This window comes from Cucurbita pepo, chromosome 8, assembly GCF_057944985.1.
Source record: "Cucurbita pepo subsp. pepo isolate OVF chromosome 8, ASM5794498v1, whole genome shotgun sequence".
Classification (NCBI taxonomy): domain Eukaryota; kingdom Viridiplantae; phylum Streptophyta; class Magnoliopsida; order Cucurbitales; family Cucurbitaceae; genus Cucurbita; species Cucurbita pepo.
This window is the reverse complement of record NC_141805.1, coordinates 579,684-607,102: the sequence shown is the minus strand read 5'-3', so window position 1 is coordinate 607,102 and position 27,419 is coordinate 579,684. Positions and strand designations below refer to the sequence as shown.

The 27,419-nt window shown below is 35.9% G+C and overlaps 3 protein-coding genes and 1 long non-coding RNA gene across 5 annotated transcripts; 2 read left to right on the top strand and 2 right to left on the bottom strand.

The window, feature by feature from the left end:
- The first annotated feature begins 371 nt into the window (after nucleotides 1-371).
- KU70 (ATP-dependent DNA helicase 2 subunit Ku70-like protein) lies at nucleotides 372-11,447 on the top strand. Of its 2 annotated transcripts, XM_023684976.2 has the most exons (19): nucleotides 372-586; nucleotides 694-771; nucleotides 1,968-2,084; nucleotides 2,712-2,826; nucleotides 3,538-3,643; nucleotides 3,794-3,911; nucleotides 3,999-4,082; nucleotides 4,169-4,227; nucleotides 5,074-5,207; nucleotides 5,300-5,343; nucleotides 5,615-5,691; nucleotides 6,120-6,267; nucleotides 6,633-6,694; nucleotides 8,411-8,471; nucleotides 8,780-8,872; nucleotides 8,947-9,064; nucleotides 10,010-10,112; nucleotides 10,206-10,386; nucleotides 10,936-11,447. In XM_023684976.2, the coding sequence occupies exons 1-19, from the start codon at nucleotides 521-523 to the stop codon at nucleotides 11,047-11,049; spliced, it is 1,878 nt and encodes a 625-aa protein (XP_023540744.2). In that variant the 5' UTR covers nucleotides 372-520; the 3' UTR covers nucleotides 11,050-11,447. The 2 variants fall into 2 exon arrangements, with proteins under 2 accessions (XP_023540744.2, XP_086982283.1); XM_087126157.1 differs by lacking the exons at nucleotides 372-586; nucleotides 2,712-2,826.
- Nucleotides 11,448-11,668: 221 nt separating this feature from the next.
- On the bottom strand, nucleotides 11,669-14,828 carry LOC111800906 (uncharacterized). Its single transcript, XM_087126158.1, has 2 exons — nucleotides 13,754-14,828; nucleotides 11,669-12,093 (listed from the first exon to the last, which is right to left on the bottom strand). The coding sequence occupies exons 1-2, from the start codon at nucleotides 14,315-14,317 to the stop codon at nucleotides 11,899-11,901; spliced, it is 759 nt and encodes a 252-aa protein (XP_086982284.1). The 5' UTR covers nucleotides 14,318-14,828; the 3' UTR covers nucleotides 11,669-11,898.
- Nucleotides 14,829-15,784: 956 nt separating this feature from the next.
- Nucleotides 15,785-20,091, top strand: LOC111799542 (uncharacterized). Its single transcript, XM_023682897.2, has 5 exons — nucleotides 15,785-16,023; nucleotides 16,849-17,021; nucleotides 18,286-18,384; nucleotides 18,473-18,624; nucleotides 19,382-20,091. Exons 2-5 carry the CDS (start codon nucleotides 16,851-16,853, stop codon nucleotides 19,767-19,769), a joined length of 810 nt encoding a protein of 269 aa, XP_023538665.1. The 5' UTR covers nucleotides 15,785-16,023; nucleotides 16,849-16,850; the 3' UTR covers nucleotides 19,770-20,091.
- A 282-nt stretch (nucleotides 20,092-20,373) lies between these two features.
- LOC111799555 (uncharacterized) lies at nucleotides 20,374-20,903 on the bottom strand. The gene is made up of 2 exons (XR_002815855.2): nucleotides 20,843-20,903; nucleotides 20,374-20,771 (listed from the first exon to the last, which is right to left on the bottom strand). It is a non-coding gene; the product is annotated as an uncharacterized LOC111799555 (long non-coding RNA).
- Nucleotides 20,904-27,419: the final 6,516 nt, after the last annotated feature.

The following is a 27,419-nucleotide window of genomic DNA, read 5'->3' as shown; positions in this document are numbered from 1 at the left end:
CCAACCTCACTAATTTGAAAACATGGTTTATAATCGATGTTAGTGACGTGTTTGTGACTTGTGAATATTTGACATTTGAGCTTAACGTTTTAGTTATTAATGTAACGTGGATAAATATGATTTTTTTAAATATTAAAAAAAAACAACCCAACCCAACATAACTTAATTCTAGTTGGATTGTGTTGTGAATTCTATTTGGATTGTTCGGGTCATCAATCCAGCTAACTCAAAATTTCGAGTCGGTCCAACATAGTTTTTCTACCTAAGCGAACTCAACTCGGGTAAGTCCTAAGTAATTTTGAAACTTTTTAATATTTAAAGTTATTATAGAAATAAAAGAAATATAATTTAGCGCGAAAAAGAAAAAACTAAGACGACGACTTTGACCAATTTCCCCTAACGGGCGATCCAAACTTCCGAAAGAGCGAAACTTGCAAGAGACGCAGCATCTCTCTGTGAGTAAGAAGAAACGAACTCTTCAGCACTTCTCTCATTCGCACTCATCTCTCTCAAACTCGCCATGGATTTGGACCCAGATGAGGTTTTCAGAGACGACGATGACGATCCTGACAATCCACTCTTTCAGGTTCAATACCAAAAAGTGATTCTGCCTGCATTCTGTACCTGTATTTCTTCTTCCCACTCCATTTCCTTAGTTCCGCTCGATTTTTCTCTACTCAATTTGGTGAACAGGAGAGGGAGTCAACAAAAGAACTGGTGGTTTACTTGGTGGATGCTTCCCCTAAAATGTTCAGCACGACTTGCGCCTCCGTGAGTTCTTCCACTCTTTTTGCTGTCCCTGCTACTTTCATCTTGTCGTTATTTCAATCCTCGAGCTGATTTTAATACTGTAATGGCTGGAATAGCTCTTCGGATTTTATTATATATTCTTTAGCTTGAAGTAAACGTTATCTGTTAAGAGTATTCAGGCCAAAAAGGCTGGATACTATGCTTTACAAGTAGAGTTCTTATTGGTAGTGGGAGCTGACGTTTGGAGAAGAGACAGAAATAAGGAATGTTGTTGCTTGGTCGTTCTCACTGCCTCAACTTTTCGTGGGAAAATTTCTCATTACCTCATCCGTAGTTTAATATTCTTCATTTTAGCTTTTGATAGTTCTTTTTACTTTTTTACTTGGTCTGAGGTCTCAAGAATACTATAATAGAAGGAAAACAAAGTTTAGTTTATGATGTTCCTTTAAGTGATTATTCTACGCGGCGATACGGACTCGACCTGCTCCTACCCATCCCAGGGTACCATAGCATGTCGGGAATAAGGGGGGACATACTGGACGTAATCACTCCCTTGGTTGGGGGCTGTGTCGCCCTGCTTTTACGATCGATACACAGTTGAGTAGGCCGATCACGAACACTATTGGTGTGGGAGCGATCCTGGTCAGGGAAGGCTAAGACGGCGCCTTGCATATGGGTAGCAAGAGGGCGCTTATGCCCCGACGGTGGGGCCTTATGGGGAAGGGCCCAGCCGAATAGGGACAGCACACCCCCCACTTCAAGCGCACCTCTGTATCGACTTTTTCACTCTTTCTAGTCGGTGGAACCGGTTAACCACGCGAGCAGGTTAGATGCGTGGGGCAGAGGGCTCGTAGTACCCCCTTTTCTTCAGTATACTTTGTTTTTATGCTTAGAATATGTTGGGTATCTGTTGAGAAATATTAGTGATATTAATAGGATATTATGAGAGTATGTTTGTCATATGGAAGGAAGGAAGAAAAGTGAAGATTGGTGGTAGATAGAGTAAGTCGGGGGGTTTGAGGTATGCAGAAATGGAATAGTAGTTTCTTGGGAGAGTCCATATTCAGACCTCTCAAAACGAGCTTCATTGTTTGAACCCCCATTTCTAGCTCTTATTAGTCTCTTTCTCCATGCTTGAAAGAGCTTCATGGTTTCTGATTTATTTATTTTAATTTGATATCAAGCATATGCTGAATACTACATTTTTTTGCTTCCAGGAAGATCAAAAGCAGGAAACCCATTTCCAAGTTGTTTTGAGCTGCATTTCACAATCATTGAAGACGCAAATCATCAACCGAAGTTATGATGAAGTTTCCATATGCTTTTTCAACACAGTATGTTGTTGGCTTAGTAAAACTTGACTTATTTTTACTTAGGTTTTCTTTATAAATTTAAATGCACTTTATAGCCGGAGTGCTTTCTGATAGATTATAAAAGGTCCTCCCATCTACGATTACTGATTATCAATCAGCCTTCACGGCCAATCAGCAAATCCTTGATGCACCACTTGAGGAAGTATCAAGTTTGAATATTAATTGCCTCAAGATAGAATTTTTGGGTATTGGTATTGACTCACATCTAGCTTCTCATTTGGCAACATCCTTTGGTAGTAAGATTGGTTATTAGCCGACTACTTTCTGTAGTCTCCCTCTAAATAGCAACCCTCGATCTTTCAGCTTTTGGACCCCGGTTCTTGCAAATATGGAGAAACAATTGTATAGTTGGGGTATATCACATATTTGTATAGCGAGGAGACACACAGTTATACAAGCTACACTTGCTAATCTTCTTACTTACTACTCTCTTTTTCTTGCTCCTATCAAGGCCGCCAAGGCCATTGAGAAGCGATGACCAGCTTCTTATGTTCTTGAATGTAATTCTACTTATTCCAATAGTATTTTCTATTTATGGCATGCACAAGTTGACGCCTAACTTTTTTTCTCTGTTTTAATTCTTTCCAGAGGGAAAAAAAGAATTTGCAGGATCTAAATGGTGTCTTTGTGTTTAATGTCTTTGAACGAGAAGATCTTGATCGACCAACAGCAAGGCTTCTGAAAACCATTGATAGCTTAGAGGGTAACTACTAGCTACACAAGATACTTATGTTGGGTCATTGGGATGACTAGTTGATGTAGTTAGTGAGATAGGACATAGGAGATTCTTCGGTACTTTTGTTGATCAAGTACATCAAACAAACTATGGGAGTTCTAGCAGCTGAAGGAGTTGGAAGTACTCCTTGTTATTGTTGAAATGAAATTAGTAGCGAAAGGAAAATCTGAACATAAAACTTTAAAATTCAGATAGATGCAAGAAAAGGATATAAATTATACAGAATTATGTTACCTCTACTACCAACGAAAGTATATATGAAAGCTACAACGTGAATCATCTGTATGAGTTCATTGAAAGCTGCAACTTGATGCTTTGATATTGCTGATTTTCCAATGGTATAGTGAGCATCTAACCTTGAGGTTTAATTTAGAAGAGTTATTCCAGGATCAAAAAGGGAAAGAAAAAAAAAAAAAAAAAACTAAGAATTTAGCTTTCTTGTTTCTTTGCTGATCCTGGAATGACCAAGTACTGCAAGCATGGCTGTGAGAAGAGGATACTGCTTATGGATTGTTCATGTTTGCTAGACATCTGAGATCGATGCTGCTCTGTTAATATATGTTATCACAGTTTACATTGTTAAAGAAGATTACTGTTTTAGATGGTAGATCATTTTCCATGGATTTTAATAAAGGTATATCTGATTCTTTATTGATAATATTATTAATATTTTTGCAGAAGTATTTATGAAAGAGATTGGAAGTCAGTATGGCATTGTCTCAGGTTCTCGTGAGAATTCTCTTTACAATGCTATATGGGTAGCGCAAGCCCTGCTGCGGAAAGGGTAGTACATTGCTATCACAATTGAAATTTATTCTATGTATTCTCTGACTAATCTAGAGTATAATTGGTGAAATATCAACCCATCCACCCATCACAAACACAAAAGAGAAAAACTATCTTGATTAGTGTTTTCACGTACAATTTGTTTCAGATCTGCAAAAACAGTTGATAAGCGGATCCTTTTGTTTACAAACGAAGATGATCCTTTTGGAAGTATCAAAGGTGCTACAAAATTTGATTTGATAAGAACCACATTACAGAGAGCTAAGGTAGGTGCATTTGTTTTTAAATGCTTGATGAATTCTGCATTTTAGTTGTGGAAGTAGGCCCGCTGAGAGTAATCTGTTCTTTTCCAGGATGCTCAAGATCTCGGCATTTCAATTGAACTTATCCCGCTGAGTTGCCCTAATGAGCAATTTAATATCTCTCTTTTCTATGCTGTACGTGTATCTTTACAGTTGATGTTATCAGTATGTAAATGATATCATGTTCATTTTACGAACTGGATGAATATTTTGCATTCTAGGACTTGATTGGATTAGAAGGAGGTGAGCTTGCTCAGTTTGTTCATTCAGCAGGAGATAGGTATGGTTAATAGTATTTTTGTCAACAGTAATGATATCGGGTTGAGTACCTTTTGTCAAAGCAAATGCTCTTTATTTTTAAAATACAGCAAATAGAAAATGGGAGATTATCCAAAAAAAAGTATGCAATATTATCGTTTCCTATTATCTTTCAGTTTTACAAATTTGGATGAATATTTTCAATGGATGAGAATACCTGTAGGGGGCCTCACAATATCACGAGAAGATGAGATGCCTCTAGAACTTTGGATAGATTTGATAATCCTAAGATTAATTGACTTTAGTTTAGTTTCCGCGTGAATGAAAATCTAGCCGTTTAACTTGTGCGAAGTATCCTTAACTAAGCTTGGGTATCCAGACCTCTTAACATTTGAGAATAATCAACGAGGACTAGAAAACCCTTTAATAGAACCTCCTTTTGATCTTGCTTCTGATCTCTCAAAATTGATTAAGCCAAAGAGCTTCCTTACTTCTCTTTCCCCCCAGGACATTTCAAGTTTGCTTTGCTTTCCTGTGTACCTTAGGGAGAATAAGAATGAGGGTGAAGTTCGTCATGTTAATAATCCAGAAAAGATGTTTTATATGATGTGCAATGCACATGTTAGCTTGCTACTATATTCAATATATAGTGTCCAAATGTACACTACCTTTGTAATTTGCAATCCTCGGGAATGTTTGTTTGTGTATGTACTTTTTGGTGCACATGGAGCAAATTGTGTTTCATGTTCTCTGTGCTGTGAGATTAATATGTGTGCCTCATATGTTATACTTTCTTTCATCTTTTGTAGAATTCATACTTTAGTCTCACTTGTCTCCCACATATTTTATTATCAACCATAATTTTCAGATTAGAAGATATGAAGGATCAACTGAAGAAACGAATGTTCAAGAAGCGTGTAGTCAGAAGTCTCAAATTCTCTATCACCAATGAATTGTCAATTGATGTTAATAGTTATGCATTGATTCGTCCCACCCTTCCTGGTACTAAAATCCTGATGTCCTTTAGTTGGAACATTGCTTATGCATGTTTGTGGTTCTAATATTCAATATTACCTTCCTTGTCTTGACTGTAGGAGCAATCACTTGGCTCGATTCTATCACAAATCGTCCGTTGAAGGTAAAAATATCTTATTTAGGTTTCACTGTTCTGGGTGTACTGGTGCAAGTTGATTGTATTACATTGTATTTATCATGCCTTGAGACAGAAGGATCAATCTAAAAGTTTCTCAATGGTCATTGAGAATGAATCAAATCTAACCATTCTTCTCAATCTTTTCTGCCTACTTCAATAGAATTGCTTTCAGCTGTTCTCCTAGTCTAACTTTTATAATGCTGGTGATGTAAGCACTAGTAATGAGTCAAAGCTTGTTTTCGCTGGAATTATGCAGACAGAGAGGTCATTCATTTGTGCGGATACAGGTGCATTATTTTCAGAACCCTCAAAGCGATTTCAGCTTTATAAAAAGTAAGCCTTTTAAACTTTAACCTTTCTTAATATAAAACATAAGTTTTCTTCTGGAAATTAATATTCGTAAGCTGAAACCAAACCACGTGAACAGAACGATCCAAGAAGCAAAAGCATCCCAGATTAAAAATTTATATAATAATTCACTAGAGGACTCAACCTATATATGTACCACTTTTTTTTTTTTTTTTTTTTTTTTTTTTTTTTTTTTTTTTACTGATCTTTTTGTTCATGAAATCTTGTATCAACTATTTAAGAGCAACTTGATCAAAACAATTAGAGAAGCTTTTGTAGAAATTGCTAATCATTAGCAAATTATTGAAGCAATAACATATATTGAAACTGAAAAAGCTTTGCTTTTATTGCATGCCTATTAGATTGTACTTTACTTGGTGAATTTCAGTGAAATTATTTTTCTTAATATCTAGTCAGGTAATTAAGTTCTCTGAGGAGGAGTTATCAGAGATCAAGAGGGTTGCTACTGGGCATCTTCGGCTTCTAGGCTTCAAGCCATTGAGTTGCTTAAAAGATTATCACAATTTACGGCCATCAACATTTTTATATCCTAGTGATCAGGTTACTTTGCATCTTTTTTCTCTTTTATGTGTTGTGTATATTTGTATTCTTAGTGTTTTTCAAAATTGTGGATAGTTGGTTGCTGCTTCCTTAACATGCCTTCACCTTTTAGGCTGTTTTGATGGCTTCTCACATTTTTGTTTCTCTCTATGATGAATACTGCTGGCCTCTTTCCTTCCTTCTCACAACCACTCACATGATAAATAATCTGATTCACTCACATGATAAATAATCTGATGGATATTGTCTAACTACATATGATGATTCTCAAGATCCTCAATACTTTGTCATCATTGATTAAAAGGAAATCTGTTCAAATGTCTATGTAATAACCCCAGTCCAGATTTTGACGGTCTTTATTGTAGGAAATGGTTGGTAGCACTTGCATCTTCGTTGCACTCCACAGATCCATGTTGAAGCTCAATCGGTTTGTACATATAACCCCATCCTTACCCTGTATAATTAAACACATGATTCTCTTCATTGGTCCAAAAATTGTATTTTTCACAGTAGCAACATTTTTCCTTCCACAGTTATTTTATTTGTATGACTGTCGACGTACCAATGTTTTTTAGTGCACCTGCAACAGTCCTTTGGGGCTCAAGTGCAAAGCTCAAAGAAAAGTGGCAACATTTTTTGTTTGAGAAACACATAGAAAATGGGAACAATCTTTTAGATATGAAAAAGTATAATATTATGAATAATAAGATGGTGAAAATTCTAAGAAATTTAGTGTGCAGAGAAACAAGCAACTTTAAAGAGCATTATACCGTTTCTAAGTAAGTTTAGTATCCTATGAAGAAGGTCTCCTACAATGCTGAGGCAAGTTTGGTATGGTTCATTCTGATATCAACTAGCCTCATGTTAGATATCATGAGGGAAGGCCCGTGGATATAGAGATTAATGAAGGAAGTAATTTCTCCAAGGGCTCAGATTTAAGAGATTTAGAATCTTCCAGCTCTATATAATCTTGAAGTAAAAAATTGGTCTCTCTTTGGTCCACAACTGAAGTATCCCTTAGATAGTATACAGAATGGATCATGTTTGGTGAAAATTTTTAAGAACTATGACGGGGCAGGTATTCAACTGTGATGTCCCACATTGGTTGGGGAGGAGAATAAACCATCATTTATAAGGGTGTGGAAACCTTCCCCTAGCAGACTCATTTTAAAGCCTTGAGGGGAAGCCCGAAAGGGAAAGCCCAAAGAGGACAATATCTGCTAGCGGTGGATCTGGGCCGTTACAAATGGTATCAAAGCCAGACACCGAACGATGTGTCAACCTTCTCGCTGTTCCCCGAAGGGGGGTAGACACGAGGCGGTGTGCTAGTAAGGACGCTGGATCCCAAAGGGGGGTGGATTTGGGGGCGGTTCCACATTGATTGGAGGAAGGAAAGAGTGCCAGCGAGGACGCTGGGCCCCGAAGGGGGGTGGATTGTGATGTCCCACATTGGTTGGGGAGGAGAACAAACCACCATTTATAAGGGTGTGGAAACCTTCCCCTAGCAGACGTGTTTTAAAGCCTTGAGGGGAAGCCCGAAAGGGAAAGCCCAAAGAGGACAATATCTTCTAGCGGTGGATCTGGGCCGTTACATCAACTTTCCCCTTGGGATAGGATACTAAAGAAGGAAGTTGATCACAAATTATCAATAGGCGTGCAATCCTTCTAGCTTGTAACTTTTCTAATATCATTGAAAAGTTTTGTTCCCTTGTCAAAGAAGAAGGGAACAAAAAAAAAAAAAACATGGGATATATTCTTCCCAATTGATGTCGGGTCTGTTGAAGAGAACAAACCTTTTTAAAACATCGATTCAAGCTATTGGAGGTATGTAGGCGGATTCAGCTTAATATTTTTTTCTCTCTTGTTTTTACTTTATCCTTTAGGAATAAATTTTAAGTTTGAAATTTCTTGCAAGTGTTCTATGCTAAAACATCTTGACAATTGGGAAGAATTTGATTGTAAGTACATCCATCTGTCGTAATATGTGGTTCGCAGAGAATCCATCTGGAACTGTATCCTTTCTCCATTAAGTGTTGACATATGTAACTGAAATGAACATTGAATCCCCATTTTAGTATTGATTAATGGGTAGATTTTTAAAATTTGTAACTATACAATAACCATTTTGTTCTCTATTACCCAGTTTTGCAGTTGCTTTTTTTGGTAGTCCATCTCGCCCCCAGCTAGTTGCTCTTGTGGCCCAAGTAAGATGAAACTATCCTTCTATCATTAGCAATGTCATGCATCTCTCATTTTATCTTATACTCCTCATCTCTGCTACCAATTTTCATTTGTGTTATTGATTTAATGGACATCAATCAGATCACTGAAGTTGAAAACCTTTTTGAAGCTTCGGAATGGATTTGTTTTTTTTTTTTTTTTTTTTTTTTTTTGTTGTTGTTGTTATTGTTGCATTTAGGACTTTCAGTTGTCATTCTACTGCTGAAAGTTGTAGGCGTTGTTGAGCTCTAATTTCTGAGTTTAATGCACTTGTCTTATTGGAACTACAAAGGATGAGATTATTACTGCTGGGGGACAGCTCGAGCCACCAGGAATGCACATGTTATATTTGCCTTATGCTGATGATATCCGACATGTTGAGGAGGCAAGAAAAATGTTTTAGTTGGTCAGAGTAGTTTTCTTAAAGTTGCTGCTAATTAGTACTGTAATATGTTGCAGCTTCATCCGGATCCTAATGTTGCACCTAAAGCGACTGATGATCAAGTTAAAAAGGCCGCTGCTTTAATGAAACGCATTGACTTGAAAGACTTCTCAGTTTGCCAGTTTGCTAATCCTGGTATTGTTACAGATTCATACTTTCAATTTGCTAGGAACCAGAAAATTGAAATGGAAATGAATAAAAATAGTATTAATATGAAAAAAAATTCTACGTTGGCATGCTGCTTGCTGTAACATAAACTCTTATGAAATGCATACGCCCCTAATTAATGCCTCTCTTCCGTGTCCCAACATTTTTGTTACTATCCTCTAGGTTTAATTATCTTGGATTGGAAATCTTTTCTGTAACAGTTCAGGGCCCACCGCTAGCAGATATTGTCTTCTTTGGGCTCTCCCTTTTGGGCTTCCTCTCAAGGGGCTTTAAAATGCGTCTGCTAGGGGAAGGTTTCCACACCCTTATAAATGGTGGTTTGTTCTCCTCCCCAACCAATGTGGGAAATCACAATCCACCCTCCTTCGGGGCCCAGCGTTCTCGCTGGCACTCTTTCCTTCCTCCAATCGATGTGGGACCGCCCCCAAATCCACCCCCCTTTGGGATCCAGCGTTCTTACTAGCACACCGCCTTGTGTCTACCCCCCTTCGGGGAACAGCTAGAAGGTTGGCACATTGTCCGGTGTCTGGCTCTGATACCATTTGTAACAACCCAGATCCACCGCTAGCAGATATTGTCCTCTTTGGACTTTCCCTTTCGGGCTTCCCCTCAAGGCTTTAAAATGCATCTGCTATCCACACCCTTATAAATGGTGGTTTGTTCTCCTCCCCAACCAATGTGGGACATCACATTTTTACTTCGGTAGGTCTAAAGTTGTGGCAGGGCCTCTTTCTGTTGGACATTGTTTTTGTTCCCCATTGTTTTCTTTAATCCGGTTTCACTAAAAACTCGATTTCTACCACAACAGTAAAAAAGAGAAAAAAAAAAAGGCCGGATAAAAGGTATCACTTGTGTCCTTGCTTTTTATGAGAGCATGTTTATCCTTGATGTATAATGAAAGACATATTTCAGCCTTGCAGAGACATTATGCAGTACTGCAGGCTTTAGCCCTGGAAGAAGATGACATGCCCGAGGTTAACGACGAAACAGTCCCTGATGAAGAAGGAATGGCTAGGTATGATTATGGTGTAGCTTTGTCTCTCTTTTTTAAACCACTGCAGAATAGTACAGCTTAGAAGGCATTCTGTTTCTGCATGTTTTGTTGTAGACCTGGGGTTGTGAAGGCAATAGAAGAATTCAAGCTATCGGTTTATGGGGAAAATTACGAGGAAGAAGAAGCTGGTAAAGGAAAAGTGAGTGAAGCTTCAAAGAAGAGAAAAGCATTATCAGAGAGTGCTGCTCAGAAGTGTAAAGAATATGACTGGACCGACCTTGCTGACAATGGAAAGGTGAGACAACTCAATCGCTTTCCCCATCTTTCTTGTCATCTTCTTTTCTAGCATGGAAGGGGCAGGGGTCCACCACTCTGAAACCCATAAAATTATTCAACTGGTCGCCACAGTGTAGTTTCTCCTGTTAAAACCCTTGAATCCATAGGTAAACCGAGCCTTATTCCGGTCTGGCCCGGTATGGAATGAACTTATAAAGAGAAAGCGATGGAACAACATAGTCGTTTATTTTTCTCCCTAGATCAGGTTTCGGTTTCCGCGCTCGAATCCATTTTTGCCATGATAACTTCTTCGGATTTGCGCGAACTAGCGGACCGATCACTCAGTGTGGATGCTCTCCATGGCTGAATGTTTGAAGTACCCAATTCATGATTGGCAAATTCATGGCAAAGAGCCGACATCGAGTTACCAAACCCTCCCGCGCATTCCTGTTGAACACGTGTTAGCTGTAGGAAGTAAACTGATTTTTGTGTCTCGTTTATCGAATGGTTTAAAATCATCCACCACCATAATTCAACCTCTTTAAAAGTTTTGCCTTCATGTTTGCAGCTGAAGGAATTGTCGGTTGTCGAGTTGAAGTATTATTTGACCGCACACGATCTTCCCGTATCTGGAAAGAAGGAAGCCCTGATAAGCAGGATACTATCACATATGGGAAAGTAGGATGCTTGAGACAAAATGCTTCACAGGCTTCTTCTAAGCCTTACAACATGTAGGATGAAGGAATGCTTTGCATTTTGGGATGACATAACAACACGTTCACCAGCTGTAAGATTTGTTTCCTCCTTTTTTCATAATTAAGAACACTACTCAGATAGCTTAAAAAACATGATCCGAGTGAGAAATGTTTTCTGAGTGATTATTTTGCATGATCCGAGTGAGAAATGTTTTCTGAGTGATTATTTTGAAGTTGTTTGAACTTTGTCTCCCAAACAAGCATAGGGATTGGATGTTGTTCTTTGAGGTTCGGGTTACTTGAGAATTTTGGTGGGACTTATACTCAACCGGTTAAGATATATATACACTATTAGACAGATATTGGAATGTTCGATTTCTGACCATGTGGTGAGGTTTTAATTTTGAACTCTTAATTTTCTTAAACATAGCACCTATGATAACATCATGATTAAGGTAAGTTATACCTATTGAATTAACATTCATTTCATCATCTACTTGATCTTTAACATTACCCACTTCATGGTTTTCAACTAGCCATCAAAACTCGACAACCGTTCGTGTTTATTGTTTCTTATTTCCGTGCAATCTACGATGTTCATAAAGATGAGCTAATCAATAACGTCTCGAAATAAGATAAAAATCGTTCGAATACTGTACAAAACATGGATTTACATGCAATGAATACCATGAGCAATACTCCATTTTTGTGAAACTGAATTAGGAACCAAATGCTGGAACATATCACAATGAATATCACTGACCTAACAAATTCTTCATCCATCCAGCAACCCATTTTGGAATCCCAAATTGCAAGTATAAAAGTATGGCCAAATACTATCTAAGATTCTGCTGTTCTATGCTTTCCATCTCCTTCACATTGTCTACTATATGTTGGATCTTTCTCGACAAGTTATTGTTATGCTCCTCGATGTATTCAAATATCACTTCTAGATGCCTTTTATACGTCGCAGATCGCTTTTTCTCAACTGCAAGCTGTTGAGATAGTTCACGTATCTTATCGTGTTCGTTCTGCAATGCAAGGATGGCAAAAGTTGAGTTAAAGAACCAGATATGCATTGGCAATTACAGTAAGCCTAAAAAAGTACACATAAAGAGACTATGAAAAACAAAGTCACTCAACTGTTTTAAGTATTATAACAAAGAATAGAGAAGAACTGGTTCGAGCAGAGTCAAAAGCATAAGCTAGAAACCAACGCCAACGAATCCAAATGGGACCCAAACCGGCCCTGAACCTACGTGCCTATGACTTTCTTTCTCGCTTGGAACAAAGAAAATCTACCCTCTCCTTGAGTCACTCTCCAATAGAGGATAGATAAATTTCTATGTCATGTTAAATGTATCAGCAGAGAGGACCAAAACTGGCAAGATACACACTATTCAAAGAGATCGAGATCAGAGATCTAACATATCACATAAACTATTTAGAGAAGGTAAGATCAAGAGTGCCCTCTTTGTGGCAAGTAATGCAACAAATAAGACATAAAAAAATCAACTGGAATTGATAAACAACCTTTTTGAGTTCAACAGAAACACGTGGGAGAATGGAGATTCGAACCTAGTCGAGGTATATGAAAGCAAGAAAAAGTGGAAGAATGGCCACCGATCATTTTCTTTATAAAAAAGCATACTAAACAAAGATGTCCAGCTCAATTTCAAGAGGGAAGAGACATGAACCTTACTCTCAATGTATTAACGAAATGTGCACTCTAATCCACAATGCCAAGTTCGTTCATAGTATCAGCCCAAAGTCACCACTATAGCAGATATTGTTCTCTTTGAGCTTTTCCTTTCGGGCTTCCTCTCAAGGTTTTAAAACACGTATATTAGGGAGAGGTTTCCACACCCTTATGAGGAATGTTTCATTTCCCTCTCCAACCGATGTGGGATCTCACAATCCACCCCCCTTGGGGGCCCTACGTCCTCGCTAGCACACCGCCCAATGTCTGGCTCTAATACCAACTGTAACAGCCCGAGGCCACCTCTAGTAGATATTGTCCTCTTTGGGCTTTCCCTTTTGGGCTTCCATTCAAGGTTTTTAAACGCATCTATTAGGGAGAGGTTTCCACACTCTTATAAAGAATGCTTCGTTCTCTTCCCCAACCGATGTAGGATCTCACATTCTTTCTGAATTCCACATATTTTCCCATAGTGCCAATCAAACAACAGAAAAGAAGATATCATTGATAGAAGCACAACACAAGACAAGCCCATATGTTTGATCTATCACTTTACGTACACAATTTTAGTTAGAGTCGGTTCAACGGGCATCAACACAATAGGCTCGGTGACTTTCCTTCGTCAAAGTAGACCAATTTCCGTAACTAAGAAGCCTACATCTCGAAAACATGTTTGGTTAAATACAACATTTTTGTGTTCATGTGCGTGCACACCTCGAGGGAGGGTAGAGGATGTAGGATGTCTAGGTAAGTGCACCTAGCCTCAAATAAAGCAACAAAGATAGATAAAATACCAGTTTCAAATAGCTGCATTGTCCATTTTACTTCTTTAACTCAAACTTGCTGGAGAAAGCTTATTCGGAAAAAGCCAGATGATTCATTCCAAGATAATCCAATTTACAACTAATGCACGCCAGACTACAACAGAACAACATGTATAACAGTGTCAGGAATTCAATATGCTAATAATGGTATGTGGAACAAGAACTTACCGGATATTGATCATATATGCAATCTCTTCGACTTTTCCCAGGTGACAAAGGATGAGTATGTTCTTTTACAAATTTAGTGACAACCCATTTCCCAGAAGTTATTTTCCTCACCAAGATCATTGCCCTGCAGCCTACCCTCGTCTCGGCCCTTTGCCTCACGATCTTTTCCCGCTTGTCCGGCATTCTGTAACCTTCTTTGTTGCAGACTAGTGCACGTCCAATAGCCGTTCCATCACGTCTCGATCGTGAGAGCTTGCTAACACGAATCACAAAACCGACACGAGTAGCATAAGCATTATAAAACGCATGAGCTGCTGCCTCATTTTCAAATTCCTGGCCAATATATGGCTCATCTCCTTGAACTACTGGCAATCCAGGAACTGAATCTAGAATGGCATTCCTTCCAGATGAATCTTGAATGATTTTCTCATCCTGGTCGTGATCGAAAATCCTTTCGATCGAACTTACACCTGTTTCGTTTTCATCAAGTGGTTTACTATCCTCCACCAGAGTTGAATTTCCCACCACTTCACTATCACCATCAACCCCAAACTCCACTGCCATCAACAATCAACAATCAATCCCTTTCATAAAAGACCATAACCAAGATGAAATCAAAAGGAACAGATGAACACTAATCTTGCAGAAAAAAGTCACTAAGCAAGCATTTATACAAACACCTTGTGTGCACACAAGGATGAGATGCCGTACATGACACGAATTTATGTTGATTGATGAGTCTATCAGTTCAACAAATGCCTGAAATCATACAAAAATCAAGTGCAAAAGGGAAAGAAACACGACCCAATTCACCAAACTCAAACGCGGTACAGATAATTGAAATTCTCGGCCGTCCATTGAAATTTTGACCTACATTTTCTCCATCTCCCAAACAAAGAAAGCACAGAAACAGCACCGAATTTCATGATTTCCCACCAATAAACGCACCCCCACATCCCATAAACCATCAAAGAAAAAGAACCCAAAATCAAAACACCGCGAAAATGTCGAATCGTTGAGTTTAGAAACTGGAGAATCCAAATGAATTAACAAGTGAAGAGACTTGAAAATAGAAACTTACTGAAAAATTTCAGGAGGGTATTTGATCAAAGTGGGAGAGAGAGAGGGATTCGATGCGGAGAGAGAGAGAGGGGAAGAGACCGTGGTGGCGGTGGTCGGGTTCAGGATGTAAAGATGGGGATCCGGCTTTGAACCACGTGTCGTCTATTGATTTGGCAGGTTTCAAACATAAAAGTCAACGTGTGAGATTAGACGAATCATATAGTGACACGTAATTAGTTTTTGTGGACCTCTTTACGTGGAGTTAATGTTTGGATTTCAACTGGTCTAGTTTCTTTGGGCCGCGGTTCAATTCTATTTTCAGGAAAAAAGAAAAAACAATAATAAACTTTAAAAAATGTTGAATTTATCCCATAGATTAATTAATATTTTTTTAAAATAAAATTTTGTATATTAGAAATCTAATGATGAAAATATTGATGCTCTTTCATCGAGTCTACGATCATAACAGGACTCGAGGAAGAAGCTTTGGTTACCTCAATGACTGCAACCTCAATAAGACAGGGGAGGGGAGGTACAATTGTTCTTTGGAATGACAGGGCGTAAAGAGCATGTAGGCACTGAATTAGGTTAAAAGTAAAAGTTGTCAAGAACGGGTGGAATGCATGTATGAACCATTACCCAACAAACAAAGAAAAGATGTCTCTCGGGACTTCTAAAAATGATTCTTATACCCTTAGTTAGCCAGTACGGGACTCCCTCTCAACAAATCCTCCCACGAGGTCTATGGAGCCCTCGAAGAACAACCTCCCCTTAATTGAGGCTCGACTCCTTTCTCTAGGGCTCTCGAACAAAATATATTATTTGTTCGACACTTAAGGATCGAGCTAAGTTAATCTGAGCCCATATCGATAATTCATTGATATGGGTAATGCATCATTTATTAGTTTAATCTATATTTAATAAAATTGAAAGATATTTTAGGGGAGGACTCTTGTTATTGCCCGTAACCAAATGGTTGTCTAAGTGGAGCCCGAGCCCACGTCACAGTCTTGGCCGAGAGCCGACCCAAGTTCACGTTCAGATTCAGTCTACAACACGCTTTCTTCTCCCCTAAGCGAGGAGGCCTTGACCGGAACCTTTTCGACCCCTTCCACCGTGCCACAGCAGAGCCTTCGCCGGTCCGTTTCGCACCTTCTTTTCGTCATTTTCAGCCTGTTGATCTTCCGTTCGGTCGTGTTTCTTCAGAGGTTCGCCTTTTGTTTTTTCTTGCTTTGCTTCATCAGATTGATTTGTTCGGAATTTGGAATGTGTGGCGTGTTTCATTTCCATGAATTGCGTGAATTTTTACTTGCTTCTTATGGTATTAGCTAGTTCTTTTTCTCTGGTTTATATTCTTATCGAACTTGAGATCTCATTCTAGTGTTGTGACAGCTTCTTATTGTTTTAGGATCATAACGATTTCTGCTTTGTGAGTTCGAAGTTTTTGGGTTCAAATTGAATGTTGTGGCGCTTTTTGGGATCTGATTCGGTTCTGGAAATAGTTATTGTTGGGATTTTTTTTTTCAATTTTTTTATCATAAAGATGAGCTTAAATTGATTTTTGGTTACTTTTAGCATTTGAGAAAGTTGAATAAAGATTTCCCTTGGAGGTTATGTTACCTGTAAATATTCGAAGCAAATTCCCATTGAGACACCAAATTTTAACTTCGTGATAGGTAATGAGTGATCAAATTGAGGCTAAGCTGTAACAACACTTGCAATTTTGTATAACATGCAACTTTGAAGCCATGGTGTTTGTTTCAGAGTTTTGACCATTTGTTGTGACTGCACGTTTTTCAGATTGTTGTTCTATACTGGCCACGTTTGAGTCCCGAACCTTTACTTTTTAATTAGATTGATATCTTACTTTTTTTTAAGTTTAAAATGTTTTTAATTTGTTGCTATGGTCTGTTGGTGAAAATATGTTTGAGTGCCGGCTTCATCCCTCATTTTAAGTTGAAAAATAAATATTCATATACTCGTGAGTGCTTTTTTTTGTATGTTGACCTTTTTTTTTTTCTTTCCAAATGCAGAAATGTATAACAATGTTGAAGCTCAGTCTGCAGCTTCAAAACCTCTACCAAGCTCTCAGCCAAATCCATTTGGAAATGCATTTTATGGTGCTGGATCCGGACTAATCCGAGGTGGGCTGGGTGCATATGGAGAGAAAATATTTGGATCAAGCTCAGAGTATGTTCAAAGCAATGTGAGTACTAGTTAATCTGTAAATTTATTACCATTCAAGATTTATAGTTCAAAAAAGGATATAGATTTCTATAAAAATGTAAAATCACAACTTGGTGAGTGTGGTTAGTGTTGTTTCTTCCTTGTTTGTGTTTCTTAAAATTCCATTACAATTTTTCTTACAAAAGAAACACTTTATTTTTTCTTTTTAATTAGTGAAAGGACATAAAGCTTAATGGCTAGGACTGTTTAACAATATTTCCTCTTATCTTCTTGGGGGAATATTAATGCCCTCTATGTCTGCTCAACCGTGTAAGACTTTATAAAACTACCGAATTCATATTAATTTACAAGAGCATGGAGATAGTTAACTACATACAGAATATTTTAACTTAACCATTTATACTGCCTCTTGTAATCGTTGCTTCTATCATTAAGCATCCACTCTTTCATTTCTCTCCATGAACCCAAAAGAGTTGTTTCAACTGCACTTAACCTAAAGCTCCCCAGCTTTTGAAATTATGGCCAGATAGCATTTAACTTAGGTTCTTCATTGCATATCTGTGAAAAATTATAATCTAGGTTGAAGCTCTATGAAGTAGAGTTCCAACATACATATGTTTCCAGTCAAGTCTTAAAGCTGTATATTATGTGCCTGTGGGGTTCCACTACCTTGCTTTATAAGGATCTCCGACATGTTATTTTGAGGACGAGAGATGCCCTAACAAAGTAAAGCAATTGTGTGGACCCTTTACTTTGAGAGAGTGACCACGGCAAAAACTGAATCAAGCTGTTATTTAAGCTGCCTAGATCAGAATTCCAAGCCCCATCATCTATTTTTCGTCGCCCCTTCAGTTTATAGTTATTTTCAATTCTCTGCTCTCTTCTCTGCTTTCAAAGTTTCTAATGAACTTGGAGACTCGGTCGAAGAAGGTATGGAGCTATAGTCCTGTGTAATGGATTCAAAAGGGGAGATGAAAAGAACATTGAGGCATAATGTGCAGAAAACCTTTTGTGCGTGGAGTTCTGTTTTTAAGATATGAGAATATTCAAAGTTCTTAAGTTGGTAAGAGGTTCTAGATCTAATTGAATGGAATTGATTCTCTCTTCTTTATTAAAACCTTGCAAGAAAGATGAATACCTTCTATTGATTGGGCACTTTGAAATTCTTAAGCATGAGCCTAAATTTTCAGTTCACTTTTCTGTTCTCAGATGATAGAAGGCATTTTTTTTAGCCTTTTTTGAATTAGGTTTTCATTTTCTAATTTATTTTTTGCAATGGACAGATAAGTAGGTACTTTTCTGATCCTCAATACTACTTCCAAGTGAATGACCAGTATGTGAGGAATAAATTGAAGGTTGTCCTATTTCCATTTCTACACAGGGTATGCACTAATCTTAAATTTCTTGTTGATTTTAGTTGCCCCTACTCTCTCCTCATTACTCCTTACTCGGCGTATTGCTTTGTTTTAGGGCCACTGGACAAGAATAACTGACCCAATTGGAGGCAGACTTTCGTATAAGCCACCAATTTATGATATCAATGCACCAGACTTGTACATTCCGTTCATGGCTTTCGGCACTTATGTTGTTCTTGCAGGCTTCTCACTTGGTCTTCAAGGAAAGTGAGTGCAAATACGTCTTCGGGTGTACCATCATTATAATCCTTTTTTTCTTATTTTAAAAGATGAGTGGAAAATGACAACGATTTACAACTGAACAAAAAATAAACATAAAACCAATGGAGCCAAAAACTCCTTCTCAACTATTGCATGACAAGAACTGTTATATGTTCCAATCTCTCAAAAGCACATTTACACAAAATACATATAAATCTTAGGTTATTTTATTTATAATTTTGACGCCCAATAGAAAGGCCCAAGAATATTAAGTTCTTTGTCGTGGAGATCTGCATGAGCGAACACCTTTTTGGGGCCGTAGTGGTGCTCTTTGCGAAGGTGCTTTAAAGGATCTTGACAGTATCTTTTGAAGTTGCAATTATGCTTAGTCTATGGTCTAGATTTTGGGATGTGAAGGCCAAATAGTTAATAGGCGCTCATGTTCTTCCTTTCACCTAGAGTTTCCTCTTTGACCTCAGCGGCTACTTAAGAATTCAATATTGTTTGTGGCCGATTATATTGCTGATGGCGTACATGTCTTTCTTCAAGGGTTTCAAGGGTACTAATGAAACTTTTGAAAGTTAAAAAGGGTATTTTTAAAACAAATGACTAACTGTTTCCATTCAACTTTGTTTTACACTTTTAACTTTTGCCGTGCTCATCTTTCTCAGATATCTTTCTAGTATTCGTTTCAACTAAACATTCAAGAATGAGAATTATTAACAATTATTATTATTATTTTTTTTTTCTAAAATCATTATAGGTTTACTCCAGAAGCTTTGAGTTGGTTGTTCATCAAAGGATTGCTTGGTTGGTTTATGCAAGTCATGCTGCTTAAAGTAACACTCTTATCACTAGGATGTGGGGAGGCACCGTTACTCGATATCGTTGCATATGCTGGATATGTGTTCACCGGATTGTGTCTAGCTGCCATAGGAAGAATATCGTTGAAATACTCTTACTATTTTCTGATGCCATGGACAGCCTTATGCATGGGAATATTCTTGGTGAAAACGATGAAGAGAGTACTATTTGCAGAAGTGAGGAGCTATGATTCAAGCAGGCATCACTATCTCTTGCTCTTTATTGCCTTGGCTCAGTTCCCACTCTTCACTTGGCTTGGCAATGTGAGTGTCAACTGGCTTATATAAGTACAATGTTTCTGTATTTTTTTTTATTAGAAGCATGTCATTAGCCATCTTTAGCTGTTAGCAAAACCTTATGAGGAGATCAACAAACAACTGCTCTTTGTGCTTCTAGTTTACACGATTGTAAAAGTTTTTGTATTGGTTTCTTCTACAGTTCATTAGAATTATAGTATATTGTTTTCTTTTACCTCTGAAGAAAAGGTAGGAGGTAACATGCTGATGATGATGAACAAGTGTCATAGTTTCCTGTTGGGTGATCTGGATATGAACATTATATAATGTTATCTTAATACATAGGTAGAAAATGTTGAGGATGTTTCGTGTATATGGACGTTTTTCCTTTCTGGCTACGACCTTACTCGAACAAGATTTGTTCTATAGGTGTTACAATTACTAATAGAATAATACAAATACGTTTTCTTGTTATCGAAATCTTTTTAAACTCTCTTTTGATCATGAAAGATGTCTCGATTTTGAGGATAAGATAAGAAGTTTGTCCTTTTTTTTTCAATGATAACTCATTTTTTTATATTAAAAAGAGTTTTAAGATGGTTTGCATTTTATTCGATTTTTTAATAATTTATAAAAAATTAAAGGAATCAGAGCGTTACCAAACGAGATATTAAATATTTATATTCACGGTTCATCAACTAACAAGAGAAAAAATTAAAATTAAAATGACAATATATAGAGATTTATAGAATTTAGAGACTCTCTCTCTCTCCCTATACGATGGCACAAAACATTTCATTCTCACAAGAACCATTGATGGCAAACCAATTGTGAGCCTATAAACCCTAATTCCAAGCTTCCTTTTGGTCATATCGTCACAAATTCCTCCGACCACTCCACTAGCTGATCGCTTGACTTCTTTCATCGACCTCTTCATCTTTCCCTTTAATCCATCATCTATCTTAGTGAAGTTGTACCCCTTTAAAAAATCTCGTCGTGAACGCCAAAACTCCCGATCATGACGCCTATTTACTTCGTAACCTTCCATGACACCTGCATGAGAATAAAACTAAGAACAGATGTGTTGTTTCAGGTCGATAACAAGTAGATGTAGAAATCCAAACCTCTGATCTTTTGGGTAATTAAGGTTATAACACCGTACACGTTGGCTGACAAGATGAGCTTGTCGGTAAATGAATATGAATAACACCACACACACATATATATACACACACACGTTGAGAAGTACTTCGATGTCCAACTTCTTTGTCTTCTTATTTTAATAATTGTTTAGTTTGGTAAACCAAAGAACATTTTTGTCATTGTGTGTTGTAACTCTCTTATTCTTTGTGGCTAACTTCACAAACACTCAAATGGAGAAATGTTAAAGTGGGTTAAGTTTGGTTTAGGTTAGTTAAGAGTGGTGGAACCAAAATTAAGACCTTTTAATCATGTATTTAATTGAAATTTGTTGCCTTTTTTACACTTTTTTTAGTGTGTAAATCTTCATTATAACTTAAAGATTAGATCATGACCCTAAAGCAAACGATTTACGAATCAATGATGAAATGAGAATGAAAAAAAACACATCATTTTATTATCAGGATCGCTCTCATTCGAATGTGATCTCGGTTCATTCATGTACCCATTCGTTACTAGGATGTCACATGCCCACCAGCTTTCGCCTTGGTTCGTCCTTGAACCACATCACTGTGATACCATTCATAACGACCCATACCCAAGATTCGACACCTGATGACCCCAACTTTTCCCTTCATCTCTTGCCACATGGTCACATTACCTAATACTCGCTTTTTAAGAGCGAAAACTATTTCCATAGACCAACACAAGTTCATCCAACATGTTTTGTCCCACTCATGCATTTTAGAAAAATTTCTCCAAGCAAAACACGTTTAACTATGAAGTTTCTATGATTAAACGATCAGTATAGATAGTAACTTTCATTTTCTTTAAGCATTTTTTAGTCGTCTTATCATTTGGATCGTTTTCATTCAAATGTCGTCTCGATTCATTCATGTATCTCTCTTTTATTCTAATACGAAAGTATAATATTTTAAGCAAAATATCTTATCAAAGTAGAGATAATTATTTTTTTATTATATGATCATAATCATATAAATATTAAATACATTGTATGTATGCATGCATATATCTTATTGATGTTGAGATTGGTGTACCCATGACTCCACGTGTCTCCTATAATTGAGGACACCCTTTCCTATAGCCGCCTCATTTGTCGTTTTCTCCATTTTACTTTTTTCCTTTTTCTGAGAAAAAAAATATTATTTATTTATTTTTTATTTTTTAAAAATTAAATTTATTACTGCCAAAATGCACCAACAATTTGAAGTTTAATTACGTGGCATAGTATTTAAATTTTTTTAAAACTCAATTACATCATTACATTTTTTATCATACTAAAGTATTTAATTATTTTTTGTCCACAATAATTCACCTAACATAAATATCATATTCCTACATAATTCAATTCAATTTAAAAAAAAAAAAAAAACGTCTTTATTTTCTCTCTAACTGATGTGGGACCTCACAATTTATCCTCTTGGGTCTCAACGTCCTCGTTGATAAATCACCCAGTGTCTAGCTCTTATATCAATTTTAACAATCCAAGCCCACTACTAGTAGATATTGTCTACTTTGACCCGTTACGTATCATTGTCAGTCTCGTATGTTAGGGAGATGTTTCCATACCCTTATAAAAAAGACTCTATTCTCTTCTCCAGCCGATGTGAGACCTCACATATCGTCCCTTTCGAGCACTAGAATCCATTCATACTCAGATAGTGTTGTTGCCAATGTGCAGCCAATACCGACTCATACTCAAATAACGTTACTACTAACAGGTAGTCAATGGTGCCGTCTCATATAGTCCTCTAATAAAAAATTTGTGGATTGAATAAACACCAATAAAATTAGACCGGAGGACACCAGTATAAAATAGCAAAAATATAAAAAGCGAGGCTCTCGGATCGACATGTCGTTATTTATTTTTAAAACAGATAATTCACTTAAATTGAATAATAATAAATTAATTAAAAAAAAACAGGTTATGTAGTGTCGTTCCCATGTATTATGTGAGAGTTAGCAGCCCAACATGTTGTCGCCACATATATATATATTTATGTATATATATATATATATTATTTATAATTATGATATTAATGTATTATATAAAATCTGTTGTTTTGTGCAAGGGAAAGAATCTGTCTATCTAATTATATGATTTGATTTGATATGAATGATATATAAATATATAATAATATTTGTGGATATACATCTTTTATATGAAAAAACTTAATATAATTAAACAATGAGTAAATAAATTAATTAGCTCTCGACCAACAACAACCTCAAACGCTCACGAAATCTCAACGCTCCTTGTACTATGACCGCTAGATCTTCATAAATAGTAGCGACACAACGATCTTCTTGTGCACATACTAAGTCACATAGCCCGTTTCGTTCTTATTGAAATATTTTTAAAAAATTAATAGTTACTATTTATATCAATAAATACACGTTTTTTCTTCGGTGGCTCATCATAAAAATTTTATAGTTAATCGTGCTAGAGCATTAGCTCGAGTTTGGAGCAATGTTTCTTCTTAGATTTTGTGTAGAACGTTCTAATAAAAACATTAGCATATGTTTTCTCGATTGATGTGAGACTAATAATTTCGAGTCAAGATTCAATTATTAATGATTTATTGATCTAACTTATTTATTATTTTATTGTTTTGATATTAGGTGAAATTAGGCTCATCTAGTCTCGTATTAATTAACCCGATCATTATTATATGTTTACTTATTTTGACATAATCTTTAGACCTTAATGTTTTTCCTTCTCATTTACTCAAAGAATGTCACTTGCTTCGCAATTTATTCATATTCATTCAAAATCTAACGATGACAAATTTCAGTTCAAATAGCTATCGACTAGAATTAGAGATGTCTACAGACCCCGCCTCTTATTTTAATGTTCAATCCGACAAATTTTTTTTATTTATTTTTGTGAAGATTAAGAGGATAATTCCTACGAAAAGTTTGTGACTATCATATTTTTCACGGGAATTTTCCCCCTTTTTTAATATTTTAAAAAAATAATAGATATTTTTTATTTTAAATTTTTTTAATATTACAATATAGTCGTCACCTTTAATATATATTATTAAATTTGTGCCTTCATTTGATATTTTTATATAAAAAATGAGGTAGAGCGGGACAGAGTCGAGGAAAACAACATAAAATATAATCGGGCACATTTAGGTAATAATAAGAAATCTCTCCCCACCTCATTTGTCGATCTCTAACAGAGATTTCTCTGCCCATTCTAGGTAAATTCAACCCAGCCCAAATTGAAAAAAAAAAAAAAATTAACTCAATCCAACTTTTATGATTTAGGTCGGATATTCTGAATGGATCGGATAATCAAGTCATAAGAACACAGGTTTAGAAACTAAAATAAAATATAATCATTGTCTCCGGGCACATTTAGGTAATGATGAAAAATCTCTCTCCCACCTCATCTGTCATTCTCCATTTAGGTAACAGAGATTTCTCAATCATCTCTCAGCCAGGTGAATTCAACACAGTCCAAATTGAAAAAAAAAAAAAAAAAAAAATTAACCCAATCCAACTTTTATGATTTGGGTTGATGAATCTGAATTGACTGGATAATCATGAACACGTGTTAGAAACTAAAATAAAATCAAGATGATTTGAATAAGAAGCAAGTAGAAGAATGTGTTGATGATGGGACCAAAATCAATACTAATTTAAGGATTTTTTCCTTCCATCTCTATCCTATGTTCTAATTAAACACATTATACAAAAAATTTATTACTTTTCAAAAGAGTTGTTGGAGTCAACTTTTTGGCAAATGACGCAAAAGATTCCAATTACCTTGTTTTTTTTAATTGTATTTTTGGGACTATACTCCTTTAGGAGAGTCCTACAAAAGGGAGTATTCGTGTCCTACCGACAAAAATATGGGCACTATACGAGAAGATTTAAATAAAAAGATTTGAAGTGAATCGAAAATTTGATCTCACACCTCGGTTAGATAAGGGAACAAAATATTTCTTAGAAGATAGCATTTTAAAACCGTGAGGCTGACTGCGATTCATAACGAGTCAAAACGGACAATAGCTGCTAGCGATGAATTTGGGTTGTTACGTGGCGGTTTGGGTAGGATTATAAAATTATTTGAACTGGGTTCGGTTCAAATAAATGAAAAACTTTACGAACTAATATTTTATTTTTATTAAAAATAAAAATTTAAATAAATGATTGGAACAATCCCGACTCAAAAAAATTATTTTGACAGAAAAATTACAATATTAGTATTGGACTTATGAATCGATTCATAACCTTTCATATATAATCAATATTTATTCAAACTTCGTCATTTTAATTGTATTTTGACGTTTAAATATTTTCTTTTTTCTTAGGATAAAGATTTGAGTTCGTGACCTCTAAATTGAGAAAATGAGTTTAAATCATCAAATTCTCGATCAAATTAATTTTCTCAATCCATTTTGGTAGCCGTTTTCTATCACTCCGTTATGTGTATGATAATAATTATTTTTTAATCGAAAAAGACAACCGCAGTTATCTCTCTCATCAACTCTTATTCATATTGATATATTTATGAAAAACGTTGTGTAAACCCTACTCGAGTTAACGAGTTATGTCATACATGCACGTTTTTCTAATTTATTAGCGAGATTTTTAAGTATTTTTAATATTCACCCGTTTATATTTATTTTCCTACAGTAGTAACAACGATATACGAGATGAGAGACAAGTATGTTCCGGCATTTTAAAAGCTATTTCTAACTCATTTATTCTACTTACCTATCCCGATAGAACCTCATAAAGTAACGGGAGCAGTTGAAAAGCTCTATATTATCGAGTCGAAGGGCCGCACTTCTGTACACGATTATAATATGTCACGTCGTCTCGTCCCTGCACCATTGAAGAGTATCTGTGTCTATTTTTAATATATTTTAATAAATAATTGAACTTTCAAACTAATTTCTAATAAAAACCATAAATTTTAATATTTAAATTTATTTTTATTAATATTATTTACTTGCATGCTTAAAATTTTTAAACCATTTGATTTAGTCTTGTTTATAGCCTAAACAACAATTTTAGTCTTTTTCATTAACATTTTCAATAAATTAATTCATTAAAAAAAAACCGACATAAACACGTCTTATTTTAATAATTGACCTAAGTAAAAGGTTAAATATTCGTATAATTGCTCTTATGTTATGCTTCAAATGCATTGACAAGATGAACGATTCGAATAAACGAAGCATAAAAATTAAGAGTCATTGAAATGGTCACACCAATGGCTCATATAAATTTCAAATATCTTACCGTTGCTCATTGACAAAACCCGTGATTAAATTTTTTTAATTTAGTGCAAATTGTAAGAGAGGCGACATCATTCCTTAATTAAATTAGACCAAGCCTCTTTGTTTCTCTCTCGAGTTGAGTAAAACAAAAGCGATAGTTGACAAAAGTGACAGTTGACTTTTTTTTTACGACTTTGAGGTTTGAATTACCTTATATCTGAGTTTTCGATTACGAACCGAGACTATATTTAAATGAGAGCGATCCTGAGGATAAGATTACTAATTTATACCAATAAGGTGCACTTTTCTTTTCAATGGCTCAATCATAGAAACTCACATGCTAGAAGGACTCGTATTGGTCTGTGGGGATAGTTTTTACTCTTAAAAAGTGAGGACTAAGTAACATGACTATGTCCAGGTGATGTCGAGGTTGTCAAGTGCAACTCTATCATTGGGTCGAGTGACTGAGTAAGGTAACTAAATTACCCTTCATAATAACTTTATTGCGTAAAATAAATCTTTTACTCATGGTTACGAAATATATATTCTAAAAAGGACGATAAAATTATTTCAGAATCAATTTTCAAACACGAGCTTAGGTCTAAGAAGAACATGTTTGTCGTGGGTATGTATACTTAAAAATCCCGATCACTTTCGATACTTTACAATTGAATTAAAAAAAAAGACGAATGGGTGACGAAGCAATAATTAAACATACCAAACCCTTAAACAAAAAAGGGATAATCATTTATTTTTTCAAAAGAATAGAAAGAAAAGAAAGGGAAGCAATAAATGTTTTGTGTTAGGTGAAGACAAAGATCATATAAAAAACGACCAACTTGTCTTAATTTTACAATACATAATTATCTTTTTATTTATTTATTATAATTCTATTTTTAGTTCTCGATTTTTAGATAATGTCGTTCTATTATTGTAGTGATAAAGTTGATAGCATAACTCGAACGACATAAAATATAGTATTATTACGTCCTAATTTAATATAAATGAAAATGATTAGAGACGAAAATGTAAATTAATAAATGTGTAGGGATAATTTTTTAATTTTAAAAGTTTTTAAAATTTAAATTAATCTAAATTAGGCATAGACAGCCACCACATACGAAAGCCGCCTTCTCCAGCCGGCGCTCTTTGACGGTCACAAATTTACAATTGATAAACCAAAGTGAAATTACATTATTACCCTTTTTTTTTTATTTATAATTTTGATGGAATTTTAAAATAAGTATATTTTTTTTTCATTGGAAATTATTGGAGTGATTATAAAAATAGCTGGTGGGTT

Bases quoted from the DNA above. Each gene is read 5' to 3' on its own strand.
- LOC111800906 (XM_087126158.1), bottom strand. From the start codon at position 14,317: ATGGCAGTGGAGTTTGGGGTTGATGGTGATAGTGAAGTGGTGGGAAAT. The intron at 12,094-13,753 runs GTAAGTTCTTGT...CTTGCATTGCAG, and splicing joins GCATATATGATCAATATCCG to AACGAACACGATAAGATACG.
- LOC111799542 (XM_023682897.2), top strand. From the start codon at position 16,851: ATGTATAACAATGTTGAAGCTCAGTCTGCAGCTTCAAAACCTCTACCA. The intron at 17,022-18,285 runs GTGAGTACTAGT...TGCAATGGACAG, and splicing joins CAGAGTATGTTCAAAGCAAT to ATAAGTAGGTACTTTTCTGA. The intron at 18,385-18,472 runs GTATGCACTAAT...GCTTTGTTTTAG, and splicing joins TATTTCCATTTCTACACAGG to GGCCACTGGACAAGAATAAC.
- KU70 (XM_023684976.2), top strand. From the start codon at position 521: ATGGATTTGGACCCAGATGAGGTTTTCAGAGACGACGATGACGATCCT. The intron at 3,912-3,998 runs GTAGGTGCATTT...GTTCTTTTCCAG, and splicing joins CCACATTACAGAGAGCTAAG to GATGCTCAAGATCTCGGCAT. The intron at 5,692-6,119 runs GTAAGCCTTTTA...CTTAATATCTAG, and splicing joins CGATTTCAGCTTTATAAAAA to TCAGGTAATTAAGTTCTCTG.